Source organism: Sparus aurata, chromosome 23 (assembly GCF_900880675.1).
Source record: "Sparus aurata chromosome 23, fSpaAur1.1, whole genome shotgun sequence".
Classification (NCBI taxonomy): Eukaryota; Metazoa; Chordata; class Actinopteri; order Spariformes; family Sparidae; genus Sparus; species Sparus aurata.
Window position 1 is genome coordinate 23261729 of NC_044209.1, and position 27274 is coordinate 23289002.

Genomic DNA, 27274 nt, shown 5'->3' on the forward strand with positions numbered 1-27274 from the left:
TCTTTTTTAGGGGGTGTAAAGAGTCCTATCTGTTACCCAGATGGCTCTTTCATGAACCCTATGGTGCCTTGCTCTTCTTTCTAACAAACCTCTCGTGACATATGTCCCCTCTAAATGTTGGAAAGATTCCTTCTCATCATGAGCGAGTTGAAGGTGCTCCCCTCACTTCGTCTCATGCCTCCTTGAACTGCTGTTTCAAGGGCCTAAGCTCCTGCCTCAGCTGCCTAATCATAGCCACTGGTCATCACGTACGACACTGAACCTTTTAGAAGCAAGGCCGATTGCTGTTATTGCCTGGAGTTTTCTGTCACCGTTCCCTCTTGGATCAAGAATTGCTTTCACTTTCTTGTTGAATTAGAGCCACTCCCAACTGACATACTAACTCCACCTCCATCTTGTTCTCTGCTTTAGCTTAGCCGCTAGCGCATTGGAGGGTCTGTCGACTAAATGCTGCTTCGTGCGCTTTCAGGTTTTGGAGCTCACCATGAGTTTGTTGCTGTGTGATTCATCCAAGAGCTCTTTCACCAAGCATTTCCATACGTACCCTGTGGCAGCGTGTTGCCAGTGATGTGGGTTATTTTCAGTAGGTCCGTAATCAGGTGTCCTTCAAAATTGACCGCAATTGTGTCTTATCTCAGGATGTCACCACGATCACATCCCATTTGTATGACAGTTGAGTTTTGAGTGTCAGAGTTCAACTATCTTTCAAATTGGTTGACAGCCAACCTTAATTTTGTTTTAGCCACCATGAGCAGATATTGTAGGACGCAGAGAGAAAACAATGAGAGTGGATGTTTTGAAGTTGCTTTTAGCGTGGATGCATTTTGACATTTAACATTTTCACATGATCGCTATGAATGTTTGATTTAAAGAAAGTATTCCTGGCTACATTTTGTTTTTCTCACTAATACAGAACAATTAGATTTTAACATTGTTAAGAGAAAGCTCATGTGAATAATCTACTGGTTGTGCTGTTAAAAGAGTTCATATCGCACATACCTGTGACTACGCATTATGCCAAACGAACTAGGAGTTGAGGAAAATAACGTTGTATTTGTACCAACAAGATCGAATAGGCCATCCAAAGGATACCGAAGGCTCCAAATACTTCTTTTACACTTGGGTAATAGGCTGCCAGTTAGCCTACACATGTACAAACTGGAGCCAAATAGATGTAAATTGTTTAAATCAGATTTTTTCATAAATAGAATCACCACAGAGGGTGATAATTGGTCTGTATAGATATATACATCAATAGTTATATAGTGCTGATATATCGCCACATTGCCTGACAGTATTGTGTATTTTGGAAGAGTATCAACATGTTCAATGCAAAACCTTGTTATTCGCATAACTGATGTGTTGCCAGCATTATGAAACAATGCAAAGCTAACAAACAAAAAGCTTTTTGTTGTGGAATTAGTCATGAAAATGGCTTAAACCTCTCGTAGAAATGTTATTGATTCGTCTCAGAAAGACTATTTTTCCAGCTCTCAGACGTCAATCCAAGTTACCTGAGAAGATGTTAAGGGTCGCATTCACCTTATCAGATGCAATTCAAAGGAAGTTATTAATTAGCCAGACAACCCCCACGAAATATGAACTTAACCCTTAATGTACAGGATGCACTCTGTGAGGTATTCCAGCTCTCCAACTCCGACTCTTCACACATTGCAGATTGGGTTTGTTTAATTTCTTTATTTCTTATTTTTTACTATTAAATACATATCAAACTCACCTGGGAGTTGAGTCAAAGAAATCGAACCCATCGCAGACAACTGCCGTCAAAGTGCTCCTCAAGTGCTCTTAGGGTCTTCCGAAGATTTATGCAGCTACTCTTTTCGGATGCTGTGGTAGAACGTCGGAGCAGAAGTTGCCAAACTCGCTCAAATATCACTTTGTATCGCTAATGAACATTTTGATACATGATGACTTCACTTCTTTTGGAAGGAGGCAGCTGTCAAGTTTAAGCACTTAAAGACAATGAGGTGTCAGAAGGCAGTCTACTCGCTTGCTTTCAAATTTATGTCCACCAGTAGCCTTTTGCGAGAAGACCCTCTTATCCTCAAATTACCGAGACATTTTTAAACACATCGTCTGCTTTTCTTTTTATCTAATATTTCCTTTGTCCTGTGAATTATTAGCTTCTGTAATCCAAAAAGCACAATACGGGTCACTTTAGATAATGAGGCCAGACAGATAGAAACAGGTGTGACCATTATGAAAAGACTCCTGTCACCTCTCACATCAGCATACAAGGATGCAAGTGCTCTTATTGTGAAGAGGAGTCTAATATCTAATCCTTCCCTTCAGCTATTCCAAGACAATATTGAGCCGGCATAATGCAGAGAAATGTGTAATATTTAATGAGGGGGACATTTTTCAAAAGAAAGAGGGAAATGGTGTGATATTGCACTAATGTTATTGCACTTCACTTGTCATTATTCTGCGCTGCGTAACTTTAAAGTGGAAAAGATGATTATAATGGGTTGATTGGTGGCTGGGAGACGTGTTAATCTGCATTATTTTGAAGCGTTGTTTTTCTCAAACTTTTGCGAAGTTGTTGTTTTGTAGGCCATATACGAGGGAGGCGAAACACAACTGTAGAAGGTGGAAAAATTGTGTGTTTTGATAATGAATATCAGCCTCAAAGCGATGTTAAAAGGTAGATGTTTGCCCTTTTGCAGATATTTGAAAACTTTCCAGAATCTATTCGCCCATTGTTTCTTCATTATATTTCCTCTTTTGTCTTTAAGGTCACATTTCTCATATACAACCAATAAGATGTTAATGCAGTGTTCCTAAAGTTTTTTTTTTCAGCCTTCACGCTGTGGATGTGAAATGTTTGTGTTCTTTATTGTATTGTTCTTTTCTGGTACTTGTTTATCAGACGACACAACAATCGGCGTATTGTGTCGTGATGTCTGCAACCCAAAGTGTAAAAATGTAACAAACTCAAAACTTGATGTCGTGAGGATGAACATGGTATCATCCACGTTGGACTTAGAGAGGGGGAGTAAGAGATGTTTGGTGCACAAATGGCACAGCTTCACTTTCTTGCAAATCACCGCTGTCATATTACAACACCACAAACTCATGTGTGTTTTCATTTTTATCTAAGCGATGGTTTCAATGATCACTGTGGACTGAGTACATCTCCAACACTTTTCAGAGCACAGTGAAAAATACATGGCACATAATAAAAAAAGCAACCATTTCTTTCTTTTTTCCCTCTTTTTCAATATGTGCCATGTACTTTTCAGGAATGCGGTGTGTTCTGAATTGTTTTCATAAGTGTTGGAGATATACTCAGTCCACAATGCGTATTGAAACAATCACTTAAATAAAAATGAAAACATACATGAGTTGTGGTGTTGAGCTATGACTGCTATGAGCAATGATTTGTTAAAAAGTCATGTTTAGACATTTTGAGCTTCTTTTTGGTCAAACATGAACCGGAACTAAATCTTTAGGTTAACATTTGGTGTGAAATTCAAAAAAGGAATCACACAAAGTCAAAGTGCAGGTGGTTAAATGAGTCACACAGTCAATACATGTTATTTAGCAAACACTCTGAACTCTGTAAATTAAACTTTGAATTATGTTTTTTTTTTTTTTTTTTTTTTACAAAACCTGAGCTCACGTGTTATTAGCTAAATTTTGATTAAGGGTGGAGGGGGGGGATTTTTTTTCTCTCGAAACACTCCAAGATAATTAAAATTATTTTTTAAGGATCGTCCAGAAATCAGTGCAGATGGTAATTTCAGGCTTATCCCAGGTATGCACAGGAAAGATAAGAATGATTAAATCCAAGCGGCGCATTAATGAGTATGTAGATGTAAAATAATCCTAAAAGGCATGGCAGAGTTGCTGCAGGAGAAGCCAAATGTCAAGTGCCATTTTATTTTATGGAGGATCCCCCCTTTTCTTTCTTTCTTTCTTTTTTTTTTTTTTTTTTTAAGTGACACGGTTCTTTCTTATCCGAGCTCCCTAAGATCTCATGCAGCGACACAAAGCGCACATGAGTAGCCTGCACAGACAGACAGACAGGATGGATCAGGTTGTCCAACTTGCAAAGAGATAACATATATTTTTTTGTTTTTGTGTGTGAGGTGTCAGATAAAGTTGTGGTATGAAAAAAAAAAATATGTTTGTAAAAATCTTAATATTCAAAACGCACAGTTACGCATTTTTTTTCTGCAAAAATGGCACATTTATTCCAGTCACCCTGCGCAGTAAAAAAAAAGAGAGAGAGAGAGAGAGATCAATTCACGTTATAATCTGACTGAGTTCCACTCGAGAGGGGGGAATAAAACCGACATGCTGTCTGTGATGAGAGCTGGTATAAAAAATAAAAAAAAAAACATTTGGTTTTTCAGTCATTTGCTTTGGAAATGAGAGGCTTATTTTCTGAAGACGCTTGATTTTTTTTTTTTTTTTTTTTTTTTTTCCGGGCTTGCAGCTTCGAATGCTTGCAAATGAGACCCCTTAATATCATGGCCGTAATTAATTGTGCAAATTTGTTTCTATTAAATAAAACTAACACATACTGAGAAAACTCCATTAGCCTTAATTAAGCTTGATATCCTAATTTAGGAGAATGTGTGGCTGAAAACAAGTCGTTTTGGTAGATTTTTTTCTCCCCCCTGTCTTTCTCCGATAGTGGAGGAAAAAAAAACCCCTACCAGCTTTTTCTGCCTTTGGGCTGCTTTCTCCTCCTTTGAGAGTTGGAAAATGAGAAATGGAAATGGAAATACCAGGAGGTGCTAAATTAGCTGCCTGATCTGCACTTATTGCCGCATACAGGCCCCTATTACTTTGCCAATCTGGTGCCTTCTCTCTTTTAGCATTCCGGGCATGGAGAAGCTTCGAGATAGCAGATTTATCAAATGGGAAAATGAATGCATGATGATCAGTTAAATTGAAAATCAGCGTCTGCATGACAGCCCGACCTGACACCTCCGTAATTAGAAAGAAAAATGATGGCGTCCGATGCATAATAGAGCAAAAACAATTTACACTCTCCCATAATGATCCGGCGTTCAAATTGAAAATTTCTGCGGGTATAAATTGAATTCATAAAGTATGATTCATGGACGACACATCTCCTGGAGGCTGCCTGGGCATATCGATTGATAGTTTGTCTTGAATCACGCGGCGCGCAAGCTCTCAGGCAAGAGAAAGCTTAACTACTTAAGCAAATCGCTAATTTCACCTTAAGGCCACCAATGTGCAGCCAGCGATACTCCCCATTCAGCGCGCTAATGAATTATGGATGAACTGGGCATACGTCCCAAATAGCCTAAAGAGTAGCACCGGCGAAATACACACAAGTGAGGAGGATCCGAGGTTAGGTTTTTAAAAAAAAAAAAAATATTTATTTATTTTTTTCAAATTGGTTATCCCACAAATTTAAGGGACTTAACGCCTCCGTCGCCAATTCGTGGCACATTCCTGATGTAATCTTTTGTGGGGCTTTTTTTCTTTTTCTTTTTTTTTTTTGGAATAGAATTGCCTCACCTAAAAAGTTACACACGACATGAATGAATTCACGCACAGGACGATGATCTCAGCTGTGTGATCGGCGTGCAGACACAGAGGTTACACCTCTAAAACCACAGCCTGCTCAGGCCCCTAATCTGCTGCATGTTCACTGTGTGTGCCATGTTGGCTGCTGCTGCTGCTGCCCTTCCCCTCTCCTCCTCCTCCTCCACCACCCTCAACACCACCACCACCACCACCAACCTAATAAGACATTGCTTCCTAGAGCAAACAGCTGCACGGGGTTGAAATTTATGTAAATATTTTTGAAAGGGACACTGGCTCAGAAATTCATTTGCGCCGGCTCAGACGTAAAGCTCACCCCTCTGATTATTTTCAATTTATTTGCAAATCGAGGACCCAAACAGAACACTAAAGGGGGCTTGTGGATGTTTTTTTTTTTAAACAAGAGCATTGAGCAGCTATAGCTTTGGACTGGATAATTTTTCTTTTATTTTGTTTTTGTCTTAAGATTTTTTCTTTATGCCATTACACGCCCAGCCTCGACATTTCCATCCCCGGAGGTCGACGTGATATTGTGGTCAACACTGCTAATATTGCACACACACACACTCACACTCACAAAAAAAAAATAAAAGAGAAAAGAAAAGGGGAGCAGATGTCCCAGATCCCGCTCGGCTTCCCTGGGGACCACCAACCCTATTAGAACAAATGTGTTCTGCTATTGTAAATAGGCACGTTTGCCTCAGCCCCCGTCCTATTACAGCCCGACGCATGATCAATAGGCTGATAACACAGAGAACATCAATGTAAAGCGACAGAACAATGAGGGATATCATCGAACATCTATCTTAATATAGCCCTGCTACAAGGGGGCCCTGGCAAAGTGGAGAGCGAGGAGGGGGGAGAGCAGCAGAAGAAGAAGAAGAGGACGAAGAAGAAGAAGAAGAAGAGGAGGATGAAAAAAAAAAAAAGAAAGCTCATGAAAATGCCTCCCCACGACTCCCCATCTCCTATCCAATATGCACAAACACACACACTCCCAGCTGCCGGGGCTATTATTTTCCTATTTCAATTTGACACCCAGGCCTTTTCATGCTAATTCTATTATTCTTGGAAGTTTATGTGATTTCATATCACTAGAAATCGGTAATGTATTATAACCCCCTTTGAGCTAAAATAAACTGAATCCCCCTGCAGTAGCCACCGGGAAAATAATTACTTTCATATCAAAACTCTGCAGGAGTCGAGCGGGTCCTTTTCGCCTCAGGCTCGTAACCTCATTTCAGTGGGGGCTTATAGATGAATAAATTTGTTAAGGCAATATACAAAGTACAACACGAGATTTCTTAAGAAAAGCCCCCTTTTTCCCCTCTCCTACTGTACCCGTCGTCCTGCGTGCTGCTATTTAAGGTCTCACACGGTTCGAGGTGCTTGTATACAATAGATTTATTTAAGAAAAAAACTTACATATATAAATAGTATAATACCTTTTTTTTTTTTTTTTTTTTTACAGCTCTTGAGGATTTGTGTTGGTCTTCGTGGTCTGTGTCTTTTTTTTTTTATCTGTGTTTGTTTTGACAAGTTATCACACATTAAAGGATATCTAGAGACTCTCTCTCTCTGTCTGTCTCTCTGTCACACACACACACACACGCACACGGTCACACATACGCACACACACACACACACTCGTAGAGATAGAGAGAGAGAAAGAGAGAGAGAGCACAACATTGTCAAAATATCAGCGTGGGGGGGGGGGGGGGGGGTCCTAGAGATGTAAAGATGTAGTTTGTGGTTTAAGCTTTGGCCTAATGAAAGGTGTCGTTTAGAGGCTATATCAGTATGTTTCTGCCTTTTCTTTTCTTTTTTTGTTTCTTTTTACCCCCAAGGATTTATTCCAAGTCTTCTTTAGAGTCTGTCTTTGTCTCTGCCGGACTGTCACTGAGGACAGGCTCGGGGTGGACAGGCCGGTCCGTGTTCTCTAAATGCTCCTTCCTGTCCGCGTCGACGGGCTTTACGCGCTGCGGACTGTGTTCGTGGGCGAAAGTCGAGTCGCCGCAAATAACAGAGATGTGAGTACTTTTGCCAGTGGCGAAGGCGGCCCTGGGCGGGCTGGTGTGCGGTGAAGAACGCGTCTTGTCCTCTGACCCCGCCTGCGCGTCCGCGGCGCGGTCCGGCGAGCCGCTCCTACATCCCGCGGAGCTCGCGGAGGCGCCGCAGCGGACGCCGGGCTGGGTGCCCCTCTCCGCCGGGGTGCTGTCACTGTCACAGGTCGCTCCTGCTCCTCCTGCCGCCGCCGCCGCAGCCGCTGCTGCCGCCGCCGCCGTCTTCAGAGCAGTCTGAGGAACAATGAATCCAAGCGGCTGTGTGATGGGATAGAGCAGGAAGTGTCCCTTCCCTATCAAAGGCCGTGAGGAGGGTAAGGCCGCGGGGGTGCGTCTCGGTCTGGAGTCCGAAAGGAGGCTCTCGACGCTAAAAGGGTTGAGTTTCTGCACGCCGGAGGCTCTGCTGCTGCTGCTGCTGCTGCTGTTGTTGTTGTTGTTGTCGGAGCACAGGCTGGACCGGTGGCTGGCGTCGGGCGAGTCCAGCTCGGAGCCGCCAGCGTCCTGGTCCAAGTGTCTTTGGTTCTGGTTTTGGGTCTGGAGAGGGTGAGGTGTTTGGTCGCAGCTCGTTTGGTTTGGCCCCACAGAGTCATAAGGCGGGCCTGTGGTGTGGTCACTGTCGGTCACATGCGACACCCCGCTGTCGCTGTCCGACCCCGGGGTGTGAAATAAATCCCCATGAGCGAGCCGGTTCTGGGACTTGAGCAGCCGCCGCTCCTGCTTCCGCTTCTTCTTCTCCAGCCGGTCCAGCTCTCTGCGGGCGATCTCCTCCGGGTCCATGGGCTCCCCGCTGCAGGTGGTGGGGTGTGCGTTGTGCGCGGGTCGACCCGGACCTTTCTTTGTGTTCTCCTTTTTCCTCCACTTGGCTCTGCGATTCTGAAACCATACCTGCAGACGATTAAAGAATAAAAAAAAAAAAGTGGGAATAAACAAGAATAAAACACGTGTGACAATGTTTCTGTGTCTGAACAACCTGGTAATGAAACACACAGTGAGCTAACGTACGTGTTGCTCTTCCGGTTTTACATGAGGGCCTTTAATTTTTAAAACTCATCTGTGGCACAAAAAGTTGAGGTGACGCCTTCACGACTGCAGAACAGTGGAAATGTCTTAGTAAAATTTTTTTTTCTCTCTTATAAAATTCATGTAAATTGCTGTTTTTATCAACAAAAAATATTCTTATAATTAAATAAAATTGTGGTATATGCAGTTGAAGAATGGGACGCACACACTTGATATTTTTGGTCTTCGTCTATCCAACATTGTCGATATATTTGACAAATATATCAGTCAGGATTTATGACTAAATAATTACCGTTAAAAAATATATAAAAGATAAAATATCAGCTGGTGTTTGGAGCTCCATAATTTTTCAAAATAAAAGGCGTAATTAAAATTGATTTATTCGACTCACACGAGCCACGAAAGGTCAAAACAACACACCTCCACGCGTGATTAGTACATTTTTAATAATTACAAGAAATATAGATATTTATTCTGCATTTTTTTTCTGGGCAGTTTAAATCATAAAAGAGCCTGAATTGATAATAAATAAAGGGATGAAGACAAACACACACACACACACACACACACACACACACACACACACACTAAAAAAAATACAAATAAAAAGGAGCATGAAATGAATATTTACCTGGACTCTGGATTCTATCAGGTCCAGCCGCAGAGCCAGAGCCTCCCTCATGAACACGTCGGGGTAGTGGCTCTCGTTAAAAGCCTTTTCTAATTCCTCCAGCTGCCAGCCAGTGAAATTTGTGCGAGTTCTCCGTCTCTTGCAGCCAGGGCTATCTTTGTCTGGGTCCCCCGAGTCTGACAGCGAGGACGAGAACAACAACAAAAAATGTCAACAATGGGACGAGACGCAGCCCGATGAATGTATTTGATTTATTCCAACATTTCAGCACAGTTCTAACGGGGCTGCTTTTTGGTGCGTGTGCGACGATTCGTGCAAACTTCAGAGCCGGAGAGGACGACTGCGTCTGACATTTACATTTTTTTTTTGTTTGTTGTTGCCTGCAGCTTGTGTCGGAGCCTGTCGCCTGTTTCTGAGGCTTCACGTGTTTAACACGGGCGGCTCTCTGCTCTGCTGTTCGCTGACTGACAGGAACATTGTTTTTTGCCTCGGTGCATCTTCAGCTTTAGTGATGGAAATGAAGTGGCGAAGGAGCAAAACCTCTCTCCCTCTCTTTCTCCCTCTCTCTCTCTCTCTCTCTCCGTGTGTGTGTGTGTGTGAGTGTGTGTGTGGCTTGCCTCTTTACACACGCCACCATCCAGAGGATAACTTGTATCGCAATATCCTGCCTTTGTTTCTTTTCTGTTTTGGGGGGTTTTTTTGTGCGGAGCGGCCAGCTCTGGATTGAGAGGCGACCCCCCCACAGCCCTCTCTCTCTGCGCTGCTGGTGCGTAAACGCGTCTTACCTGTGAGTTTGTAGTGCTGATTATCTCCATTCATCCCGCAGCCCGAAGACAAGAGGGGGTTGGAACTACCCACTGACGCCGTGCAGGAACCATTAAGTAATCCGTCTATTGAGAAGGGAACCGCGGACGCAGATTGAAGTTGATGCCCGGCTAATTCGTAAACGTGATGGTGGCTCAGATGGTACGGGAAGCCCACCATCCCGCCGAGAGAGCCTCCGAACTGGGCGTGAGGTGGATCCAGTATCCTGCTGTCCATCATCCCGCAGGCAAAAGGAAACGACGTCTGGAGGCCGGCGATGGGAATTTAAAAAGCATGCAGCGAGTGTGGCCAGCGAGTAGGGGACATGATGTGAAGGGAGGGGATGAGCTGTACTTTATCCACATGAACCTCCCAATAATTAGCCCAGGCTCTGGGAATATGAGACCCAATGAGAAGCGGTAATGGACTCTGACGTCAGAGGCGCGCTCTGCGAACGCTCCCCGTATCGATTGCTAATTAAAGCTGACATCCACCTCAATAAACAATATCAGAGCTGTCACAACAAGACAGGAGGGCTTTGATAAGAACTACATCGCGACTACACGGGGGACCCGCCGGGGAGGAAGGGCTCACCGGAGCCGGGGAAGAGAGGGCTACAGGCGGATAGGTTAGGGCCAGAGGCTCCGGGAGTTTTTTGTTCATGGGAGGAAACAATAAACGTTTATTATTATCAATATTATTGTTATTATATGTAGGCCTATTTTTTGTGTAGTATTGTTAAATATTCTAAGACATGACCGCTAAAATAGACGAAATCTGACCTAAAACTACAATAATAACTGATAATATGAGGTGAAAAAAAATAATTAAATTCTCTTTTTCTTTTTCTTCAGGGATGTCTGTGACCTCCTCTGCTCGGTGCGACCCCTCTCCAGTTCCCCGAGCCCCACTTTGGGACACCACCGCTGAGCTCAGATAAAAAGCCCCCCACGTTAGTTACGGATCATCATTTAAACACATTAAAACGTAAAACAAACCGGCTGATTGCTGAAATATGATATGGTATTTTATTTTTTTATTTATTTATTTTTTCTTTAAAGGGGGGGGGGGGATTATTTGCTGGAGGCACAAAGTGAAAGTGTAATATTTTTAGTGTTACTGAGGGGAGGGGGTGAGTGGAGGGAGTGAGGGGCTTCACTTACGACCCTCGCTGCGTTATGAACAAAATATACGAGCAAATAAAAGGAGCTGCTAAAAGAACAAGGACGAGTTTCAGTACAACACAATAAAACACCATCCTCACCGAAAAGGCGTTTTTTTTTGTTGTTTTTTTTTTTTGTCTCCCCCTGTCAGGAAAACCAAACCGGAGAGAGCTCCTCCACTTTTTCTTTTTACGCACAGCCCTCCCTTTTTTTTTTTGTGCGTGTTGCACCCAATATGTGACTAGCCTGAATCCTATCTGCTCATTAAGGTTTTCCCTCTCAAATAATTAATTCGACTTTATTTATCCCAAGTCTGGCGCTGTCATAATGTTAATCAGAGTTGAAATTTCGCACCCCACTCACTCCCTGACCCCTTGGCACCCCGGATTGGCATGTTGTAATAACCTGAATCTCTCAACAGAAGCTGCGATAATTGTTACCCTATTAGCATGCAAATTGTTTAATTAATATTATTATGAGGAAGTATATAATCCGCTCGTCACTTGACCCCCAAAGCCCAAATAACAACCCCTCTGCATTTCAGCGCGCAGCCCTACATTTTAATGAACTCCTCAGAAATGATCTCGCGTATTTATCCATCTTCCTTTTTTTCCTTCTTCTTCTTCTTCTCCTTCTCCTTCTTACAGCTCTTTGAAGCCTCCCCCCTCCTTCTCCTCCTCCTCCTCCTCCTCCTCCTCCCTTCTTCTTTGTATTTTAACTTTAATTTTAACGCACCCCGGACAAGATCTTATGAATAATTCCTCCACCATTCATTCATTTTATTTCCTTCTTTTTTTGAACATCTAAAATTCAATAATTGCTTTTCGTCATTTTCCAAGCACATATAGGCGAAGAAGACATGTCCCCCACCACCACCACCACCACCCCAAACTCGGCCGCACGCAGGAGCTCCCAGTGAAAGGCGGGCCCCCCTCTTGACACAGTCTCCAGAGACGCTGCGTTTAAATCCGTTTTTCTACAACCGGGTGACATTGTCAGATTCTAGCTTTAATTAACCCGATAATAAGGCGAACAAGGCCGGCGTGGAGCCGCGCTGTTGCCCTGCCTTGTTACCTTTTTTCATAACTGGCTCCTTTTTTGGCAGCTGTTCACAGGGAGAGGCAAATAATAATAAGAATAATAATAATGGAAATGTGTTTTCTCCTCATTGAGAGGTCTGACCGGGCTGTTTGCAAGCTTGTCTGTGCTTGTGTGTGTGTGTGTGTGTGTGTGTGTGTGTGTGTGTGTGTGTGTGTGTGTGTGTGTGTGTGTGTGTGTGTGTGTGTGTTGCTGATCAATGTGATCACATGGCCTGGTGACTTGATTGAGTTTCCATCCAGTGGAGAAAGATTCACACTGGTGAACTTTCCCACTGAGGAAAAAAAAAACACACACACACACACGCCACACACAGCTCGGTGGTTTGTTTCCGCTGTCAGAGGTGGACTGACCGACACGTTGTGTTGCACACGCACGCTCGTAGTTGTGGAAAAAAAACTTTCTTAAACAACTTTTTACGACATTATTCACGTTTCTCTGTCTGTGGCTGGTGTTTTATTTAAGCCTCGGGGCCTCAGCCAGCTGCAACCCTTCACCTCAAAAACCTCCCAAATTCGCACACACACACACACACACACACACACTGAATCCTGAGGAGTGTATCATACTCATGATGATGGTGGTGGTGGTGATGATGATGATGATGCCACTTCAGACACCGGTGTTACTGTTTTGCTGCTGTTGATGTTTGTTTTAAAATGTGCTGTCATCATCACTCAGGAGTGCTCTTGAGTCCACAGCGCGCCACGGTGATGGATGAGGTGGAGGGGAGCAGCGTGGGGCACTGATGGAGCACTGATGGAGCACCGGGATACCCCTCTGACACACACACACAACACACACACACACGCACTCCAGACTCACTCGGACCAAGACTCCAGAAAGTTAGCAGCAGCTGATCACAGATGTTTTACGCACCAATCAAAGTTTCCGGAACAGACATAAACCACTTGTTCTTTCACTTTATCGCCAATTCCTCAAGTTAACTCCTCCTCACCTGCCGCCATGATCACCGTGCAGACAGGTGAACTTCAGAGAGGAGTGCCAGCGACCCCCACCCACCCAATCACCCCCAAAATATGAAGACGCAGGTCTTATCACGACGCCCATCCCGACACTGATGCTTACTTTAGCAGCACAGAATCAAATTCATTTTTAATTAGGCAGGCAAATTAATAGGCGGCAGTTTAGGAGTTTAATTACTCAATTAACTTCACGCACGTTAATTTTTAACTATCTAAATTAGGTTGCACATTATTCGATTTGATGATAATTATAGAATTAAATCTAAATTAATTGTTTTGGATGATTTGGATGAACTAGATGCAATTCCAATTAAACAGTAGAGGGTTGGGGTTGGTGGAGGGTGGGGGGGCAACACACACACACACAAAAAGAGGGAGAAGCTGGTTGCCATTTTAAGCTCGCAAATCCTTTGATTCGATTTTAAGCAAGAAACTCTGCCTCGAAAAATTTCTCCCTCTGATCCTACAAATTCTCTCTCCTTCTAATCCCACAATTAAAAGTTTCCTCCCATCTAATTATCTGTAATTGTGCCGCTGTCAAAGTAGAATGGAGAAGTGAAAGCGATTGATTTGGACTTTTAATTCAGTTCATTTCTGATAGAAGAGAAAGTAATTCCCTTCAAATTACCTCATTCAATCCTGACACCCTAATGCCCTTCAAAATCTTTCCCTTCTTTCTTTTTTTTCCCTTCTTCCTTCTTTCACTCTCCCCAGCATTTATATATTAAAAAATGAAGCTAGAATGACTAGTGCCTCCTAATAATAATAACCAAACTTCCATTAGAATAATAATTTCATTTCAATTAAAACTGACTTATCACCTTTGCTAAAACGTGCTTAATATGCCGAAAATTATCAATGCTTGAAGGAGCCCAAACTGGGGAGTCTAATTGTAATCAGCAAATCAGAGGTGCTTGTCGCTGCCGTGCCTTTGCAGAGAGGCAGTCTCGGAAATAGAACTAATTTACTCAACTCCCCCGGGAAATCCGCTCAACAGATTAACATTTTCAAAATATAGTAATGATATAATTTGAGAAATGGTGACGCCAATTTGTGAGGAGCCTTTGTGCAGAATAATTTGCATTTTTCTTTTTTTTTTTTTTTTCCTCCCCTTCTTCGCCACCGCCTGCATTTTGCTCCCCCCCCCCCCCCCCCCCCCCCCCCCCCCCGTTAATTACAGCTCCGCAGATGAAGGGTGTGCTGTTTGACTCAGTGCTTATTATTCAACTTCAATCTAATAATTCAACTCTACAGGAAGAGAGAAGAGAGAGAGAGAAAAAAAAAGTGTGGCCCATCCGACAATTTTTTTAAGCCATCCCCTCCATATAATCCCAAATGGTTTTGGATGGGTAGGAAGTCTGAATAGGTGACTATAGGCCCCTGCCTGTCACTGTGGCTGTCTGTCACTGTGGCTCTTATGGCCCCTGTGCATGGCTCCATATGTATGTAAAGAGCGGCGGGTGTGGGAGTTTTGCTTGAATTTAAGCATCATGGACGGCGTCAAAACTCCCTGCAGCATCACAGCCTCCACACACAGGTCACCTTCCACACAGATGAGGTGTGTCTGCACTGAGGAACAAACAGCGATCTTCCATAAACTTTTCCGGACCAATCCAAGCACAAAACAAAACAAAAACCAGGAGACAAAGTTGAGCCGAGGCCTGACAAATGTAGCTATTTATTATCATCAAGTAGTTGCAAAAAAAAGCCTGTGCGGCTTATTTTGGCTGCAGCCAAATTGGAAGTGATGGCAGTCCCTCGCTGCTTCCTCACATTACAAAGATCTGGTAGAGAGAGAGAGCGGTGACTGTACTCTGCAGCCCGGCCATCTGCTGCCGTACCCAAAAAAAAGAAGAAAAAAAAAGAAACAGAAGAAGAAATACCAAAAACCCCAGAGATGTTTACTGTAGGATTGCATCGCGGCAGAACGAGACAACATGTTCTGACACAGAAAAGACAGATTGGAGCTTAATGTGAACTTCTGAGATCCAACAAAGTTGGAGGCTTGCGATTTTTCACCGCTGCGACTATTGTTGCTCCTTCCCACAGATATTGCAAACAAATCTGTTCGTTGGACATCGGCGGTACACTTCGCAAGTTAACTGTCGTAGGAACTGTTCTGCAGGAACAAAAAACACTCACAACTTAAAAAAAAAAAAGAAAAAAAAAAAGCACTCGCTCACACCCTTTAAATATCACCCAGACGCTACACCTCCAGATCCTTAAGGCCTCCTTGACCTCAAATCAGAGTGTCATCAAGCCAAATTCTCCAAAGAGCTGCTTCAGAGACGATAAAAAGACCTGTCCTGCCCTCTAGTGGCTGTTTTCCTGCCTCTGTTTGTTCTGTTTAGTGCACCACAGGCACAGGCGCTGACAGACACATGCACATAAACATAATGAACAAATGTCTCAGGGGGGTTATCGCATCAGGGCCGATGCCGCGCGTCGGAGAGGACGAATAACACAGGTTTATGTCGGTGTTATTGAGCAGGAGCTGGCCTCTGACCTCTGACGGCGACCTCTGACCTCGTGGTTTCTCCACAGAAATCAATAAAGTGGTTTGTTATTACCATCCTGTGATTGTTATGGCGCTTTTTTCAGTTCAATTTAAATGTTGTTGAAGACTCAGAGTGGAGATAGTTTTACGCAAAAGCACAATAATAGATCAGGGTTTACCAGACAGACGTGCCGATGTTTCCACTCCCTGTGTTTGCTGGCCTGTAGTGCCAGAACCAACATGACGTTTCTCACACTGACTCCTGCAGCCACGGATAATTCACCTGCACCAAATCATCAGCACGTCCTCACAGAAGCTCCCTCTGCACACCCACTAAACCTGCGTGCGATGTCCGCTTGCGCGTACCAGCGATGGGACTCCTGGCTCTTCGTAGGGAGTCACATCATTTGGCTTCCGCTCCTCATTTTAGAGCCACTTCCAGCTTTTACAATTAAGCCAAATTTAGCAATATTCTAAAACCAATAATGGGCGTGTGCGCTCATATCACTTAAATTAATCATGTAATTTGTCTAAACCCTTTAATTTGCTTTGTATTCTGGCAACCAGCGCGACGTGCACAAGTCTCTCCATGCTGGAGTCTTAATTTACCAAAGTGAGACATGTCTGGAACTTATTCAACAAATACGTTCATCATCCTGTTATTCTGGCTTGAATTTATTTATTAAATAAAAGAAAAAGAAAGAGAAAAAAAAAAACGTCTCTCAGGAGGGAGCCGGCTCCCATTGTTCACTTAAAAGAGCTCACAGAGCCGACTCGCTCTCCGGAGAAGATTTTTCTTCATCAGACAATTTGAAGTCGGGAAATTTGAGACATTTATCCTCGTATACGGGCTTTGTGTTTGATATCGTCCACACCCGTCCGCACACAGAGCAACAAGTAAGTAGGGAATTACAAGAGACCGGCCACATGAAACATGAAACCACATGATCGTCTGCGTAAAGAAAACGTTTCAGGGCCGCTGATGGTCTCGCTCGTGCTCAGGACAAAATGATCTCCAAAGGCCCGCCATAGCAGATTATTCTAAAGGGTTAGAGAGCTCTTTTGGGACCGGGACAACTGACCTGGTGTAGCCCTCCTGACGGCGGCACTGCTCTACGGTATTACCAATCATCCTGCTATATTACAGGTGCTATGGATTAACAACAACTGGGGGCTGAATTCCCCATAGTCTGACACCAATACCAACCCCATCGGCTGAGAAACTGAGAATGTGAGGTGTCATGTTGCAGAGGTATCTACTGAAGTTAGCATGCTAACCAGCTAGCCGTTACCTGTCCTGGTCCGTAGCTCCTGCGCTAGTAGTGTTAGCACCTACAAGTCCCACCATAGCCCCACTGCTTCCTGAGTTAACTAGCTATTGGTAGCAGCTTTTAGTGCTAACGCTGGTAAAATGCCAGCCCCTATTTGCCGTTATCATGCATTTGGTAGGTGGCAAATCCTTACATACTGCACCTTTAAATAATTACGGCATAAAATAACAGCGATATGTTTGAAGTCAGTTGGGATCCTAGTACACTTTTTACATCTTAAAAAATGCTTCCTGGCCCGGACCCTGCTGCCGAGGTTCAGTTTTGGGCCTTCGAGGGAGGAGGTTCGGGCAGCCCCGCGTCAGAGGCTCTGCTGAGGCATCACTGTAATCCTCTATTGTGACTTATAATCTGAAATCGCATCCTCAACAACAACTGTAGGAAAGGGTCTGGGTTGTACAGCGTGGGAGAAACGCTGTCGGGGTGTGTGTGTGTGTGTGTGTGTGTGTGTCTGTCTGTGTGTATAAAGAGGGCCAGGTGTTTTCAGAGAGGTGCCATCTGGCCGCAGCGTTAGCAGCTTATGAGGCAGGTGTTTGAGCGCAGGAGAGGGTTTACGCTCTCTGTAACTGCCTGTGTGTGTGTTCCTGATGATGGACTCTTACATTACATTTAACACCTCGGAGGAGGAATCTGTTGCAGCGATGCCATTTAATTCAGTTACTTCTTAATAATTGTGCTGGAGCGTGCAGGAGACTGGAAACGACACACCTATCCTCCTTAAGTATTCTTGTACTTCATTAAAGTCTATTGAGACCTTTGATTAATTATCATGTATTACGAGCCTTTTAAATAGTTAATACAGACTGCTGTTGTCGTGCAAAAAAACCCCAGAATTTCATGTTAGAATAATTACTGAACTGAATAATTAAAGAGAATCTCCATTTCGGGCGAGATTTTTTTTACACCATGTGGCGACGATACACCCTGTAGTCACCAAGTCCTCCGGGATCTCCGCTCACAGCTCCTCCTCAGCTCAGCGAGCGGGCGGAAGAATCCTGCTGCCATCAGCTGGCAAAACCTGCAAAGACACCGCCTAAACCCGCAGGCATGAAAAACCAACAAGTCCTCTGCTCGGATAAATCAACATTTTTAAACCATCGGTTTGGCAGAGATTTAGCCCCGCGCGCCGTCTAAAACAATGTCCCGCTCCATTACACTCAGTCATCTGAGGGAGCGGTCCGGACTCGTATTCAAGAGCATCACTTAGGATCCATTCTCTGTAAATTGTCAAAAGATTGGATGATTGGACTCGCGTTTTGAATAATTGATGTCAAACTGCGGTATTATTGGAATTCTGATGGCTCTTTCTCACTTTTTAATAAAACTGAGTTACGCACCTTTTCATGACTGCTCAATATTACTTTTTCAAAGACTCTTTTGGGGTTAAACACCGGAGAAAGGAGAGAGAGCACGGAACTGTTCCTTTTCTGTCTGGCATGGGTCGTCAGTGATCAGCTCATCAGAGCTGCCGCACAGAGGACTTTATAAGACTGGATTTATTATTGCTCCCGTTTATGGTGTGCGGGTTGGAACGCAATATAATATTAATAATTATGTTTTCATTAGTGTTTAACCACCTGAAACTAAGAAATCTTGTATTTCATTACCTCAGAACGAACCTTTTATATCTTCAGAGGAATCCGCAGAGTCCACCGGGTTTCAGACGAACCAAACACTGACTCCACAGAGGGCCTGTGTGTTTTCAGCAGCCACTGTAGGGGAGGATGAGATGATGAGTGTTCAGTCTTTAGAGCAGCAACAAGTGATTGATTAGTTTTGACGATCGATTCATTGGTTTGAGTAACTTTTCAAGACAAGTCAAGCCTCTCAAATGTGAGTTGAACTGGTTAATGTATTCACTGATGTCAGCAAACTGAACATCTTTGGGTATTGGACAAAACCAGACATTTGAGGACGTCATCTTGGGCTTGATCAAAGATTGATCAGTTAGAAATTAATCGTTATCTGCAGCCTTACTCACTACTAGATCCCACACAGTTGACCTGCAAGTCTAAATCAACAAACGGACCGGTTACTGACCCTGGCTGATAACCGAGCCCATGTTTAGAATTGCTGATTATCCTTATCTGTGATTTTCCTGTCAGATTACTGATCAAATAAACTGATTGTGACTGACTGATGTGATACTTTGGTCCTGATCACAACACAACACAATCACTAGACCTGTAAAAACGGAAAAAATCTGATCTGCAGTTACCAGTATCAAATAAATGTAGCGGAGAGGAGGTATAAAGTAGCATAAAATGGAAATGGTCAAGAAAATGTACTTCAAAACTGTACTTGTAAATTGAACCTGAGGTTTATTCCATCACTGGTTGGCACAAAACTTTGATCCCATTTGGTCCCAAATGGCGGTTTTCAGTCTGCTTGAATTCTAATAATCGTAATTGTCACCGCGGACAACAGCAGATGAATAGCTGGAATCTGTTCTCTCCGTCTGCCTGCGTGATAAAAACTCATACAACCGCTCACAGATGGAATTACTTCCTGCACCTTGCATGTCCATCTTTATAATCTGCCTTCGATTTGATCTCTAACTACGACGCACCTGGAAAAGTTGACCTCATCTTGTGCTGACAGAAATCTGCCCGCAGACAGACCAGGATAAAAACAATGCCAGCTGCATTAAAGTAAACAGGAATGATTGAATCTGAGTTTATTTTTAGCTTCAGAAGACTGTGTTAACCGCTAACATGATCTCTGTTTGATGGAAAATCAGATTTGGCTCCATTAGGAGTTAAAAGAACAGATAGCATAAGCATCAAGTTGCTGTACTGATAAACTAAATAACACATAATATGATTCCCCTTCTACTTCCTCCTGCCAAATTTAACCTTCTTTTTGATCCCAACTCCACATCTGTAAAGTTCTGTGATCGCGTCCTGCAGCGTCGTGACTCTGAACATCCAAACACCTGGTAAAATACCCCAAACTTCCTTTTGTGTTGATACCAAAAGAGCTGACATGGCAGCTAGCAATCTAACGAAGAGTGATCCAGACATCCCGTATCTAAAGAGCGATCAGGACATCAAGTCAAGTCAAATCCTGAAAAAAAAAACAGCAATAAACTCAAACTCAAAAATGCTAACTTTAACCTCGAAGTTAAAGGAACTTTTATACGACACTCACTTATGTTATTAACCAGCATCAAGCATCTCCCACAATGCAACACTCACCCAGCTAATTATAATGAGTAAAAGAATAATTGCAGGGTTCAGAGAGAACATTCACCTCCTCAAACACACTGTGAAGGAACCAGCAGGAGACGTCAGGAGCCTGCAGCTGCCAACGGGCCTTCTGTTAGGAGACGACTCAGCAGTTAAACTATCGTCCTGATGTCCACACGATGGGGAACTCTGCCTCCTTGGTAAACACACACACACACACACACACACACACACACAACCCATCCCTTCTCTTGACCACTTACTCATTGGCACCACAGTGAGTTCTGGTGCTCAGTGAACCATCGAGCCTGACCCAGCGGTCCAATAACATTATAATACTTATAAGGCTAATAAGGCTCTTTGTGAAACCTCAAAGTAAGGTATAAATTTTAAAAATGTGCAGAAGTTACTTACCACTACCGGCTAGTGCTGACCCCAACAGACCCATTTGTGTAAAATGACAAGTTAACAAACTCCACCTGACGATGAAGTCCGTTCGATATGACTGAAAGTTCCGTTAGAGGCACTCAAGTGGACCTCGAGGTGAGATCTTTTTGTCCTATTATGTAAATCTCCTACTGTGCTGTGGCTGACGAGGGACAACAAGGCGTGATGAGCAGTAGAGTCGAATTAATTAGAATACAAGCGTCTTCCAAAAGGCAATCAGCTGACGAGGAGGGGACGAGGCTGGAAACAACAATCAGGACAAGTGGAGGGGTCTTGATTGTACCTATAGTCATCATGATCTGTATTCAAAATGAAAATGATAAAGAGATTTGTAGTGTCGCTCTGTTGGGATACACTGAAGAGAAGCTCACATAGGAGGAATTTGTTAGATTCGATGATGAGATATTCGGGAGGTGTTCCAACAAAGTAATCATTATACATATATATATATTATAATTCACTGTGCAGGAACTCATATTGTTTGACAAAGTATATATTGTGAGGAGAGATAGTATTTGTATTAATAGGACTAAGTAACAAAGTAAGTATTAAGAGTTGTCGTTTTGTTTTAAGGCATTTTTAGTCTGTGGGGGGAAACGTTTCTCATCAGTATGGTATTTGATTTTCAATCCTTCTCAGATAATATCCTCTGACCCAACACACTTCATCATTAGCATGTTTGGAACACCCAAAACGTAGTTTTAAAAAAGATTTCAATCCTTCCTCATGTTGTCCCCCATGAAATAGGAGTCTAGGCTGGTCTGCATGCCATTAATAAGGCAATTTAATGTGATAACCAATTCTTATTTAATCATAATAAACACACTGAAAAATTAGCTGTTCAAAATACTGAAGTTCAAACCAATATGTATATTGTGTGGTCATGGAGGGTTGCAGTTCCTCCATGTGGCCACTGGAGGGCAACAAAACCACGCAGGGATAAGGTAACCCTTTCAAATTAAAACAACCAAAGCGGATACTCCTACTGATACCTCTGAAATATATCAATAAACAAACTACATTTTCTTAAATGTTATTAAACTCTAACTGTGGTCATTACAAACAATTAATAGTCATATTAAGATCATCTGTTAATTATTAATGCGTTTCTAATTAATGTAATGACATGCAGTTCTCCGATGTGACCGCTGGAGGGCAGCAAACACTGTTATTTCAAATGGTCCCAGACTTCCGGTTTGCGCTTTCAAAGTAAAATGAAATGAAACAGCTGATTTTCCATAAACATAACAAAGCACACGCACACACACACACACACACACACAGGGAGGCAAAGGTACGGATGTTTGGGGCAAACAATCCGATAAATTAATTCATAAACCCGCAGACTGACCACCAAACAACAAGCATGTGTCACGTATGATATAATACAGACTGGATCTTTCTAGAAACTCTGGACCCTTCCAGACTTTACCTGTCACTTCCACGGACCGTTTGTAAAACCACCACGCCTGCGGTGACGTCTGTTTTCCTGGCGTTAACGTTTGCGTGATTGTCGTGGGAGGAGCGTGCGTGACACATCACAAACTTGATGAAAACAGACAGCTCCGCGGCTAACAGGCAGAACCGCTCGGGTCTGTGGGGAGCCTGTCGACGGAGAGCCGCAGAGGAGATCTGAATCAACCTGGCCCGTTTGAGATAACACTGCTGCCTCCTGTTATAACACAACAGACCGAAGAAAACGAGATTTGGTGAGTAAAAACGGATAAAAACATGTTAGCTCTCACATTCAACTGGCTAGCTAACCTAGCTTAGTCAGCTAATAATACTGATTGCTCAACGCAGGACAGCGAAACCAGACCGTGTAACGGTGCTTAATCATGGGGTTTAGTCTGGGGATGGGGAAAATCCAACTCGTACGTTTTCTTTAACCTAAGATTAACATAAATAATGTTTTATAGATTAGGTAGTTTTACGTTGCTCCATTGCTCAGCTACATTTAAGCTAGCTTCTAGCACTTGTGTGGCAAATAAACAAATAGCCACAGTGATTTAAGATAAAACGCGGTTTTCCTGATTTGATCCCAGTAACGTTACAGATTAAAGTTAATGTGTTTGTATTAAGTTGTATTTCTGCCACACGATCGTAACCTACATGAGCCCTGGTTTGTTATGTAATCAGCATAATCGTTTAAGTTAGCCTGGCCTGGCTAACGTTAGCTAGCTAGTTGTTTAGCAGTGTCTTCGAAAGGTGTCATAACATTTAGTTCTCGACTGTTTTCTGGACAAAGACAGCGAGTGAAAGCCAAAACTAACAGTGTTAATGAGTTGATGTCAAATTGAATAGTTAATGTATAGCCTGTCGATGTAGTTAAAGCTGGTTACTCGATGCTACCACAGTTTTTAAAAGTCATGATGACTTGACTCAAATCGTCATGGTAAACATCAGCTAGCATGCAGTGGGTCCTCCCATGTCAGTGTTCCCACCCACAGTCACACCTTCATCAATCAGTTTCATTTAAAACACTAAAAACTTGATTTTCTTTCTTACTTCAGGTGGTTGAGATCACTGTCAGCTGTGAAGGATGGAGTTTCCAGATTTAGGGGAGCACTGCTCTGAGAAGACCTGCAAACGTTTAGGTGAGTGACTCACCGTTTCAGACAGCTGACCTGGGACCTGCTCGTTTATCCTTCTCAGTCTGACATGACACTAAAGTTTAACACTTTTGTCTGGATGTTACAGATTTCCTCCCCATGAAATGTGACGCCTGTCAAGAGATTTTCTGCAAGGACCACGTGACGTATGCACACCACAAATGCATGTCATCCTACAAAAAGGTAATCAATCACCGTTCACTACACAGATCTTATACTGATTGGAATGTGTTTTATGAACCTCACATATAAAGTAAGAAAAAAGAATAATGTTTATTTAAGTTTTACGCCTTTTAACTTTAAAATATGCAAATACATCAAGATAATTCACACATTTACTGGCTTTTAGAGATATAATGGTTTGAAGGTAACGTGTTAAAAGTTTCATGTCTGTCAGGACATAATTTTTAATGAAATCAAAAAAAAAAAAAACTAACTTTTTTCAGATCTGTAATGATCTTTGTAACTGAATGATAGTTGTGTCACACCGTGATACAATGAAACGGATATTTTCTGAGCTGGTAATTTTAAATCTCATATTGGTGCAACCCTAGAACTTGGTAGAGAGCGATTTTGGATCAAAGCGTTTTTACAGTGAACCTGAGAAAAGCAGTGTATCATTACTGATTGCATCATGGTGATATCCTCCGTATAAGATTGTGTTTAAATGATAGAATAAGATGTATAATCTAGGAAAACACTTCAAGGATCTGTAGTCCTGTGTTTGTTAAATGCCCTTTGGTTGTGTCTTCCTGTAGGATGTCCAGGTCCCAGTATGTCCCCTGTGCAACACTCCCATTCCCATCAAGAGAGGAGAGATGCCCGACATCAAAGTCGGCGAACACATCGATCGGGATTGTAAATCGGACCCTGCTCAGAGAAAGAGAAAGGTTCTTATAACGCTGAAGTGTTTCACCGTAAAACAAGTCAGAATCTAAACAACTATAACAAACTTTTTTTAATTCTCTTTTAGATTTTCACAAATAAATGCTCTCAAGGAGGCTGTAAGCAGAAGGAGATGATACGAGTGACCTGCGATCAGTGTCACTTAAACTACTGTCTTAAACACCGGAACCCGCTCGACCATGATTGTAAGACTGATGGGAAGCCTTTGTCCAAAGCAGGGTGGGTACAGTCACACTACACCGTCAGACATTGTTCTTTTGTCTGACATATGGAAGTAAGAGTGAGTTTATGTTTCATTGTAGAAATGCTGCTGCGATGAGAGCCCACGGTGCTTCCTCCGCCTCTGCCTCTAGTTCTTCATCTGCTTCAGGGAACTCTCGACCCGTTTCTCGACCCGTTTCTAGACCCGTTTCTAACGGTGTGACTGCAAACAGCAGAAGCCACAACAGTGGGTAAGCACTTTAAGTTTGGATTTTTAAATGTTTAATCTTAAACTGCATTTCATAGATTTTAATTATTAATCACTCCTCTATTGTCCTGTTGTTTTTCTCCTTCTTCCAGCCCCACCCAGCGGATCCCTACTTCTGTTTCAGCACATAATGTAATACCACCATCAGCATCCTTTCAGGCCGGCATGGTATGCACATAGTTTACGTGATTAAATTAAAAATCCCCAAATAAAAGTGAAATGTAACCACGAGTGTGCTGCTGTGGTTGCAGACGGAGGAGCAGGCTTTACAAAGGGCTCTGGAGATGTCTTTGGCTGAATCGAGGCCGGCGGTTCAGCCGGAACTCAGGTGAGTAAAACGTCATCAGAACCCATAATCCCAGAAATATCCTATTATCAGCTCAACATCACTCCAGTGTCAGCACGCCGCTGAGGGGAATGGAACTTTGCCACAGAGGCTATCAGATCCAGGTTATCGGTGTTCTTTTTTTCAGACTGTAAAATATACAGTGTATAGTGTAAGAGAGAGATTTTTCTTTTTTTTAATTGAAGAAAAGAAAACCGGGTGATGATCACCCAGCAAACTCATCTGTCAAATCCAAAATAATAAGTTAATACAGCACCTTTCTTAAATAAATAGAAAAAGAGGACATTTAATCAAATATAAGTAATTTGTCATTTAAATAATCAAAAAGCACACTTATTAATACATCTTTAATCATTATTTTACTATTTAGTTTATAACGAAGTAACTTAAATTCACTTTATCTGTTCTTGTAACCCTGAATGTAGCCTGCTCTGTTTTTGCATCCAGATTTAGATCATGTTAGTGGAACATATCCCGACATATCCCCTACATTATTAATGATGCGCTGGTAGTTGACTGTTAAGGCAGCTGACAGTTATTTTCAATTTTCAAAAGGGACGCAGAAGAAGAACTGTCTTTTTAAAAAATCTGCACAACAGTAATTGACGCAGAAACAAGCTGTTTATAAAGTTCTATATGTGGAATTTAACTGGCCGTATTTTGCAACTAGTTTCCCCAAAATACTGGTACCAGTCGCCTACAGCAGCGACGGCTTTGTGCTGCTGTAATGTGCATCTCATACAACTCCTTAGCCTCTGTCTTTTTTTTTAAACATCAGTGTAAAATGTAAACCAAAATAATATTTACAGAGATCATTTGATGGCAGACTTACAGTACCAAAGAAGGGAGAACAGCTGTGTTTTTTAGTCTGTAACATATTCAGAGTGCTACAACACATTCACAGGCATCTTTTTTTGGGGGCAAAGCAACAGAAACGTGAGTGCTTCTTGTTTTTAAGGTTTGAAGCAGTTTTTTTGTGTGAACAAGTTGTGGTAAGTGACAGAAAATCTCACCCCGAGCTTCACTCAGGAGCTTTCAGCTGTAAATGTCAGGTTTTCAGAAGAGTAAGATAATTACACTCACGTCCACACACACAGTCATCAGATCCATCTGCTGTATAAATTATGGCACTGTGAGTGTAAATAAATCCAGCTCTCACAGGTCTTACCTTGCGTTTTTTTTCCCACGAGGTGTGCAGGACTGATGTATTAACAAGTGTAGCACTATAAATAAATGCAGGTCTTGACAGGTCGTTACCAAGTGTGTGTTTGTGAGCGTGATGAATTGTTGTTTTGTGTCTCAGCCGTCAGGAGCAGGAGGATCTGGCTCTCGCTCAGGCTCTCGCTGCCAGCGAAGAAGAGTACAGACGCCAGCAGCAGAGACAACAGGTACCCGGAAAGCTTAGCCGTCACTAGCAATGCTAACAGGAGCGCATGGAGGTACACTGTTGTCATGGCAACCTCTTTGAACTTTTTCCTTTTCTTGCCAGAAGATGAGAGACTAATTATTCTTTTCTGACATTATTGATTACTGTAAGAAATGTCCGCTTCTGTTTTCTAACTCGAGCTTTCTCTGTTTGTTCAGGGGAGAGAGTCCAGACAGTCCAACTGCAGCCTTTCTTAATCTTCCACCACCGGTTAGACTTCAAGCTGTGCTAATTTAAACGACTAGCAACCGCACATCCGGGATGTCAGTATCCGGGATCAATGATTGTTCAATGAAGACATAACTCCTGGAAGTTTGCTGAGACATTACCGCCTTCTACAATATAAGCACATACTTTCCCAGCAGGATCTGTTATTTTTACTAATGATTTGCTCTGTACATATTTTATATGCTGATCACGATGAAACTGTTCTATTACCATATATGAATATTGAATAAATTATTTCAAAGACGCACCCGGTAGTTTTTGCCCGATTCATTTCTGATTTGAAGACGCGCTAACGACGAGTCTGCGCCGGGTGAGGCCTGATTTGTGAAGTGGAATAATCAAACGATTGATTCGGCCTTTCAGCAGGAGCGTTTACGGACGCCCTGCTCAGAATTCAGGCATTTTCTGATGAACACTGGACGTTTTTTATTCACTATAAACGTCTTCTCATTGTCTCTGTGTGTTGCGGATCTCTTGCACTCAGCTTATTATTCATAACTTTCATCTGATAAGTC

General features: G+C 42.7%; 2 protein-coding genes across 3 annotated transcripts; one reads left to right on the forward strand and one right to left on the reverse strand.

Moving 5' to 3' along the window:
- Positions 1-6992: 6992 nt before the first annotated feature.
- Positions 6993-10460, reverse strand: uncx (UNC homeobox). The gene is made up of 3 exons (XM_030408569.1): positions 10047-10460; positions 9262-9437; positions 6993-8495 (listed from the first exon to the last, which is right to left on the reverse strand). Exons 1-3 carry the CDS (start codon positions 10303-10305, stop codon positions 7398-7400), a joined length of 1533 nt encoding a protein of 510 aa, XP_030264429.1. The 5' UTR covers positions 10306-10460; the 3' UTR covers positions 6993-7397.
- Positions 10461-22190: 11730 nt separating this feature from the next.
- Positions 22191-27006, forward strand: zfand2a (zinc finger, AN1-type domain 2A). 2 transcript variants are annotated; one of them, XM_030408571.1, is made up of 10 exons: positions 22191-22481; positions 23286-23369; positions 23473-23567; positions 24143-24274; positions 24358-24509; positions 24593-24742; positions 24852-24927; positions 25011-25087; positions 26409-26544; positions 26690-27006. In XM_030408571.1, the coding sequence occupies exons 2-9, from the start codon at positions 23315-23317 to the stop codon at positions 26518-26520; spliced, it is 849 nt and encodes a 282-aa protein (XP_030264431.1). In that variant the 5' UTR covers positions 22191-22481; positions 23286-23314; the 3' UTR covers positions 26521-26544; positions 26690-27006. The 2 variants fall into 2 exon arrangements, with proteins under 2 accessions (XP_030264431.1, XP_030264430.1); XM_030408570.1 differs by having other exon boundaries at positions 22242-22481; positions 26409-26493.
- The last annotated feature ends 268 nt before the right edge of the window (positions 27007-27274 follow it).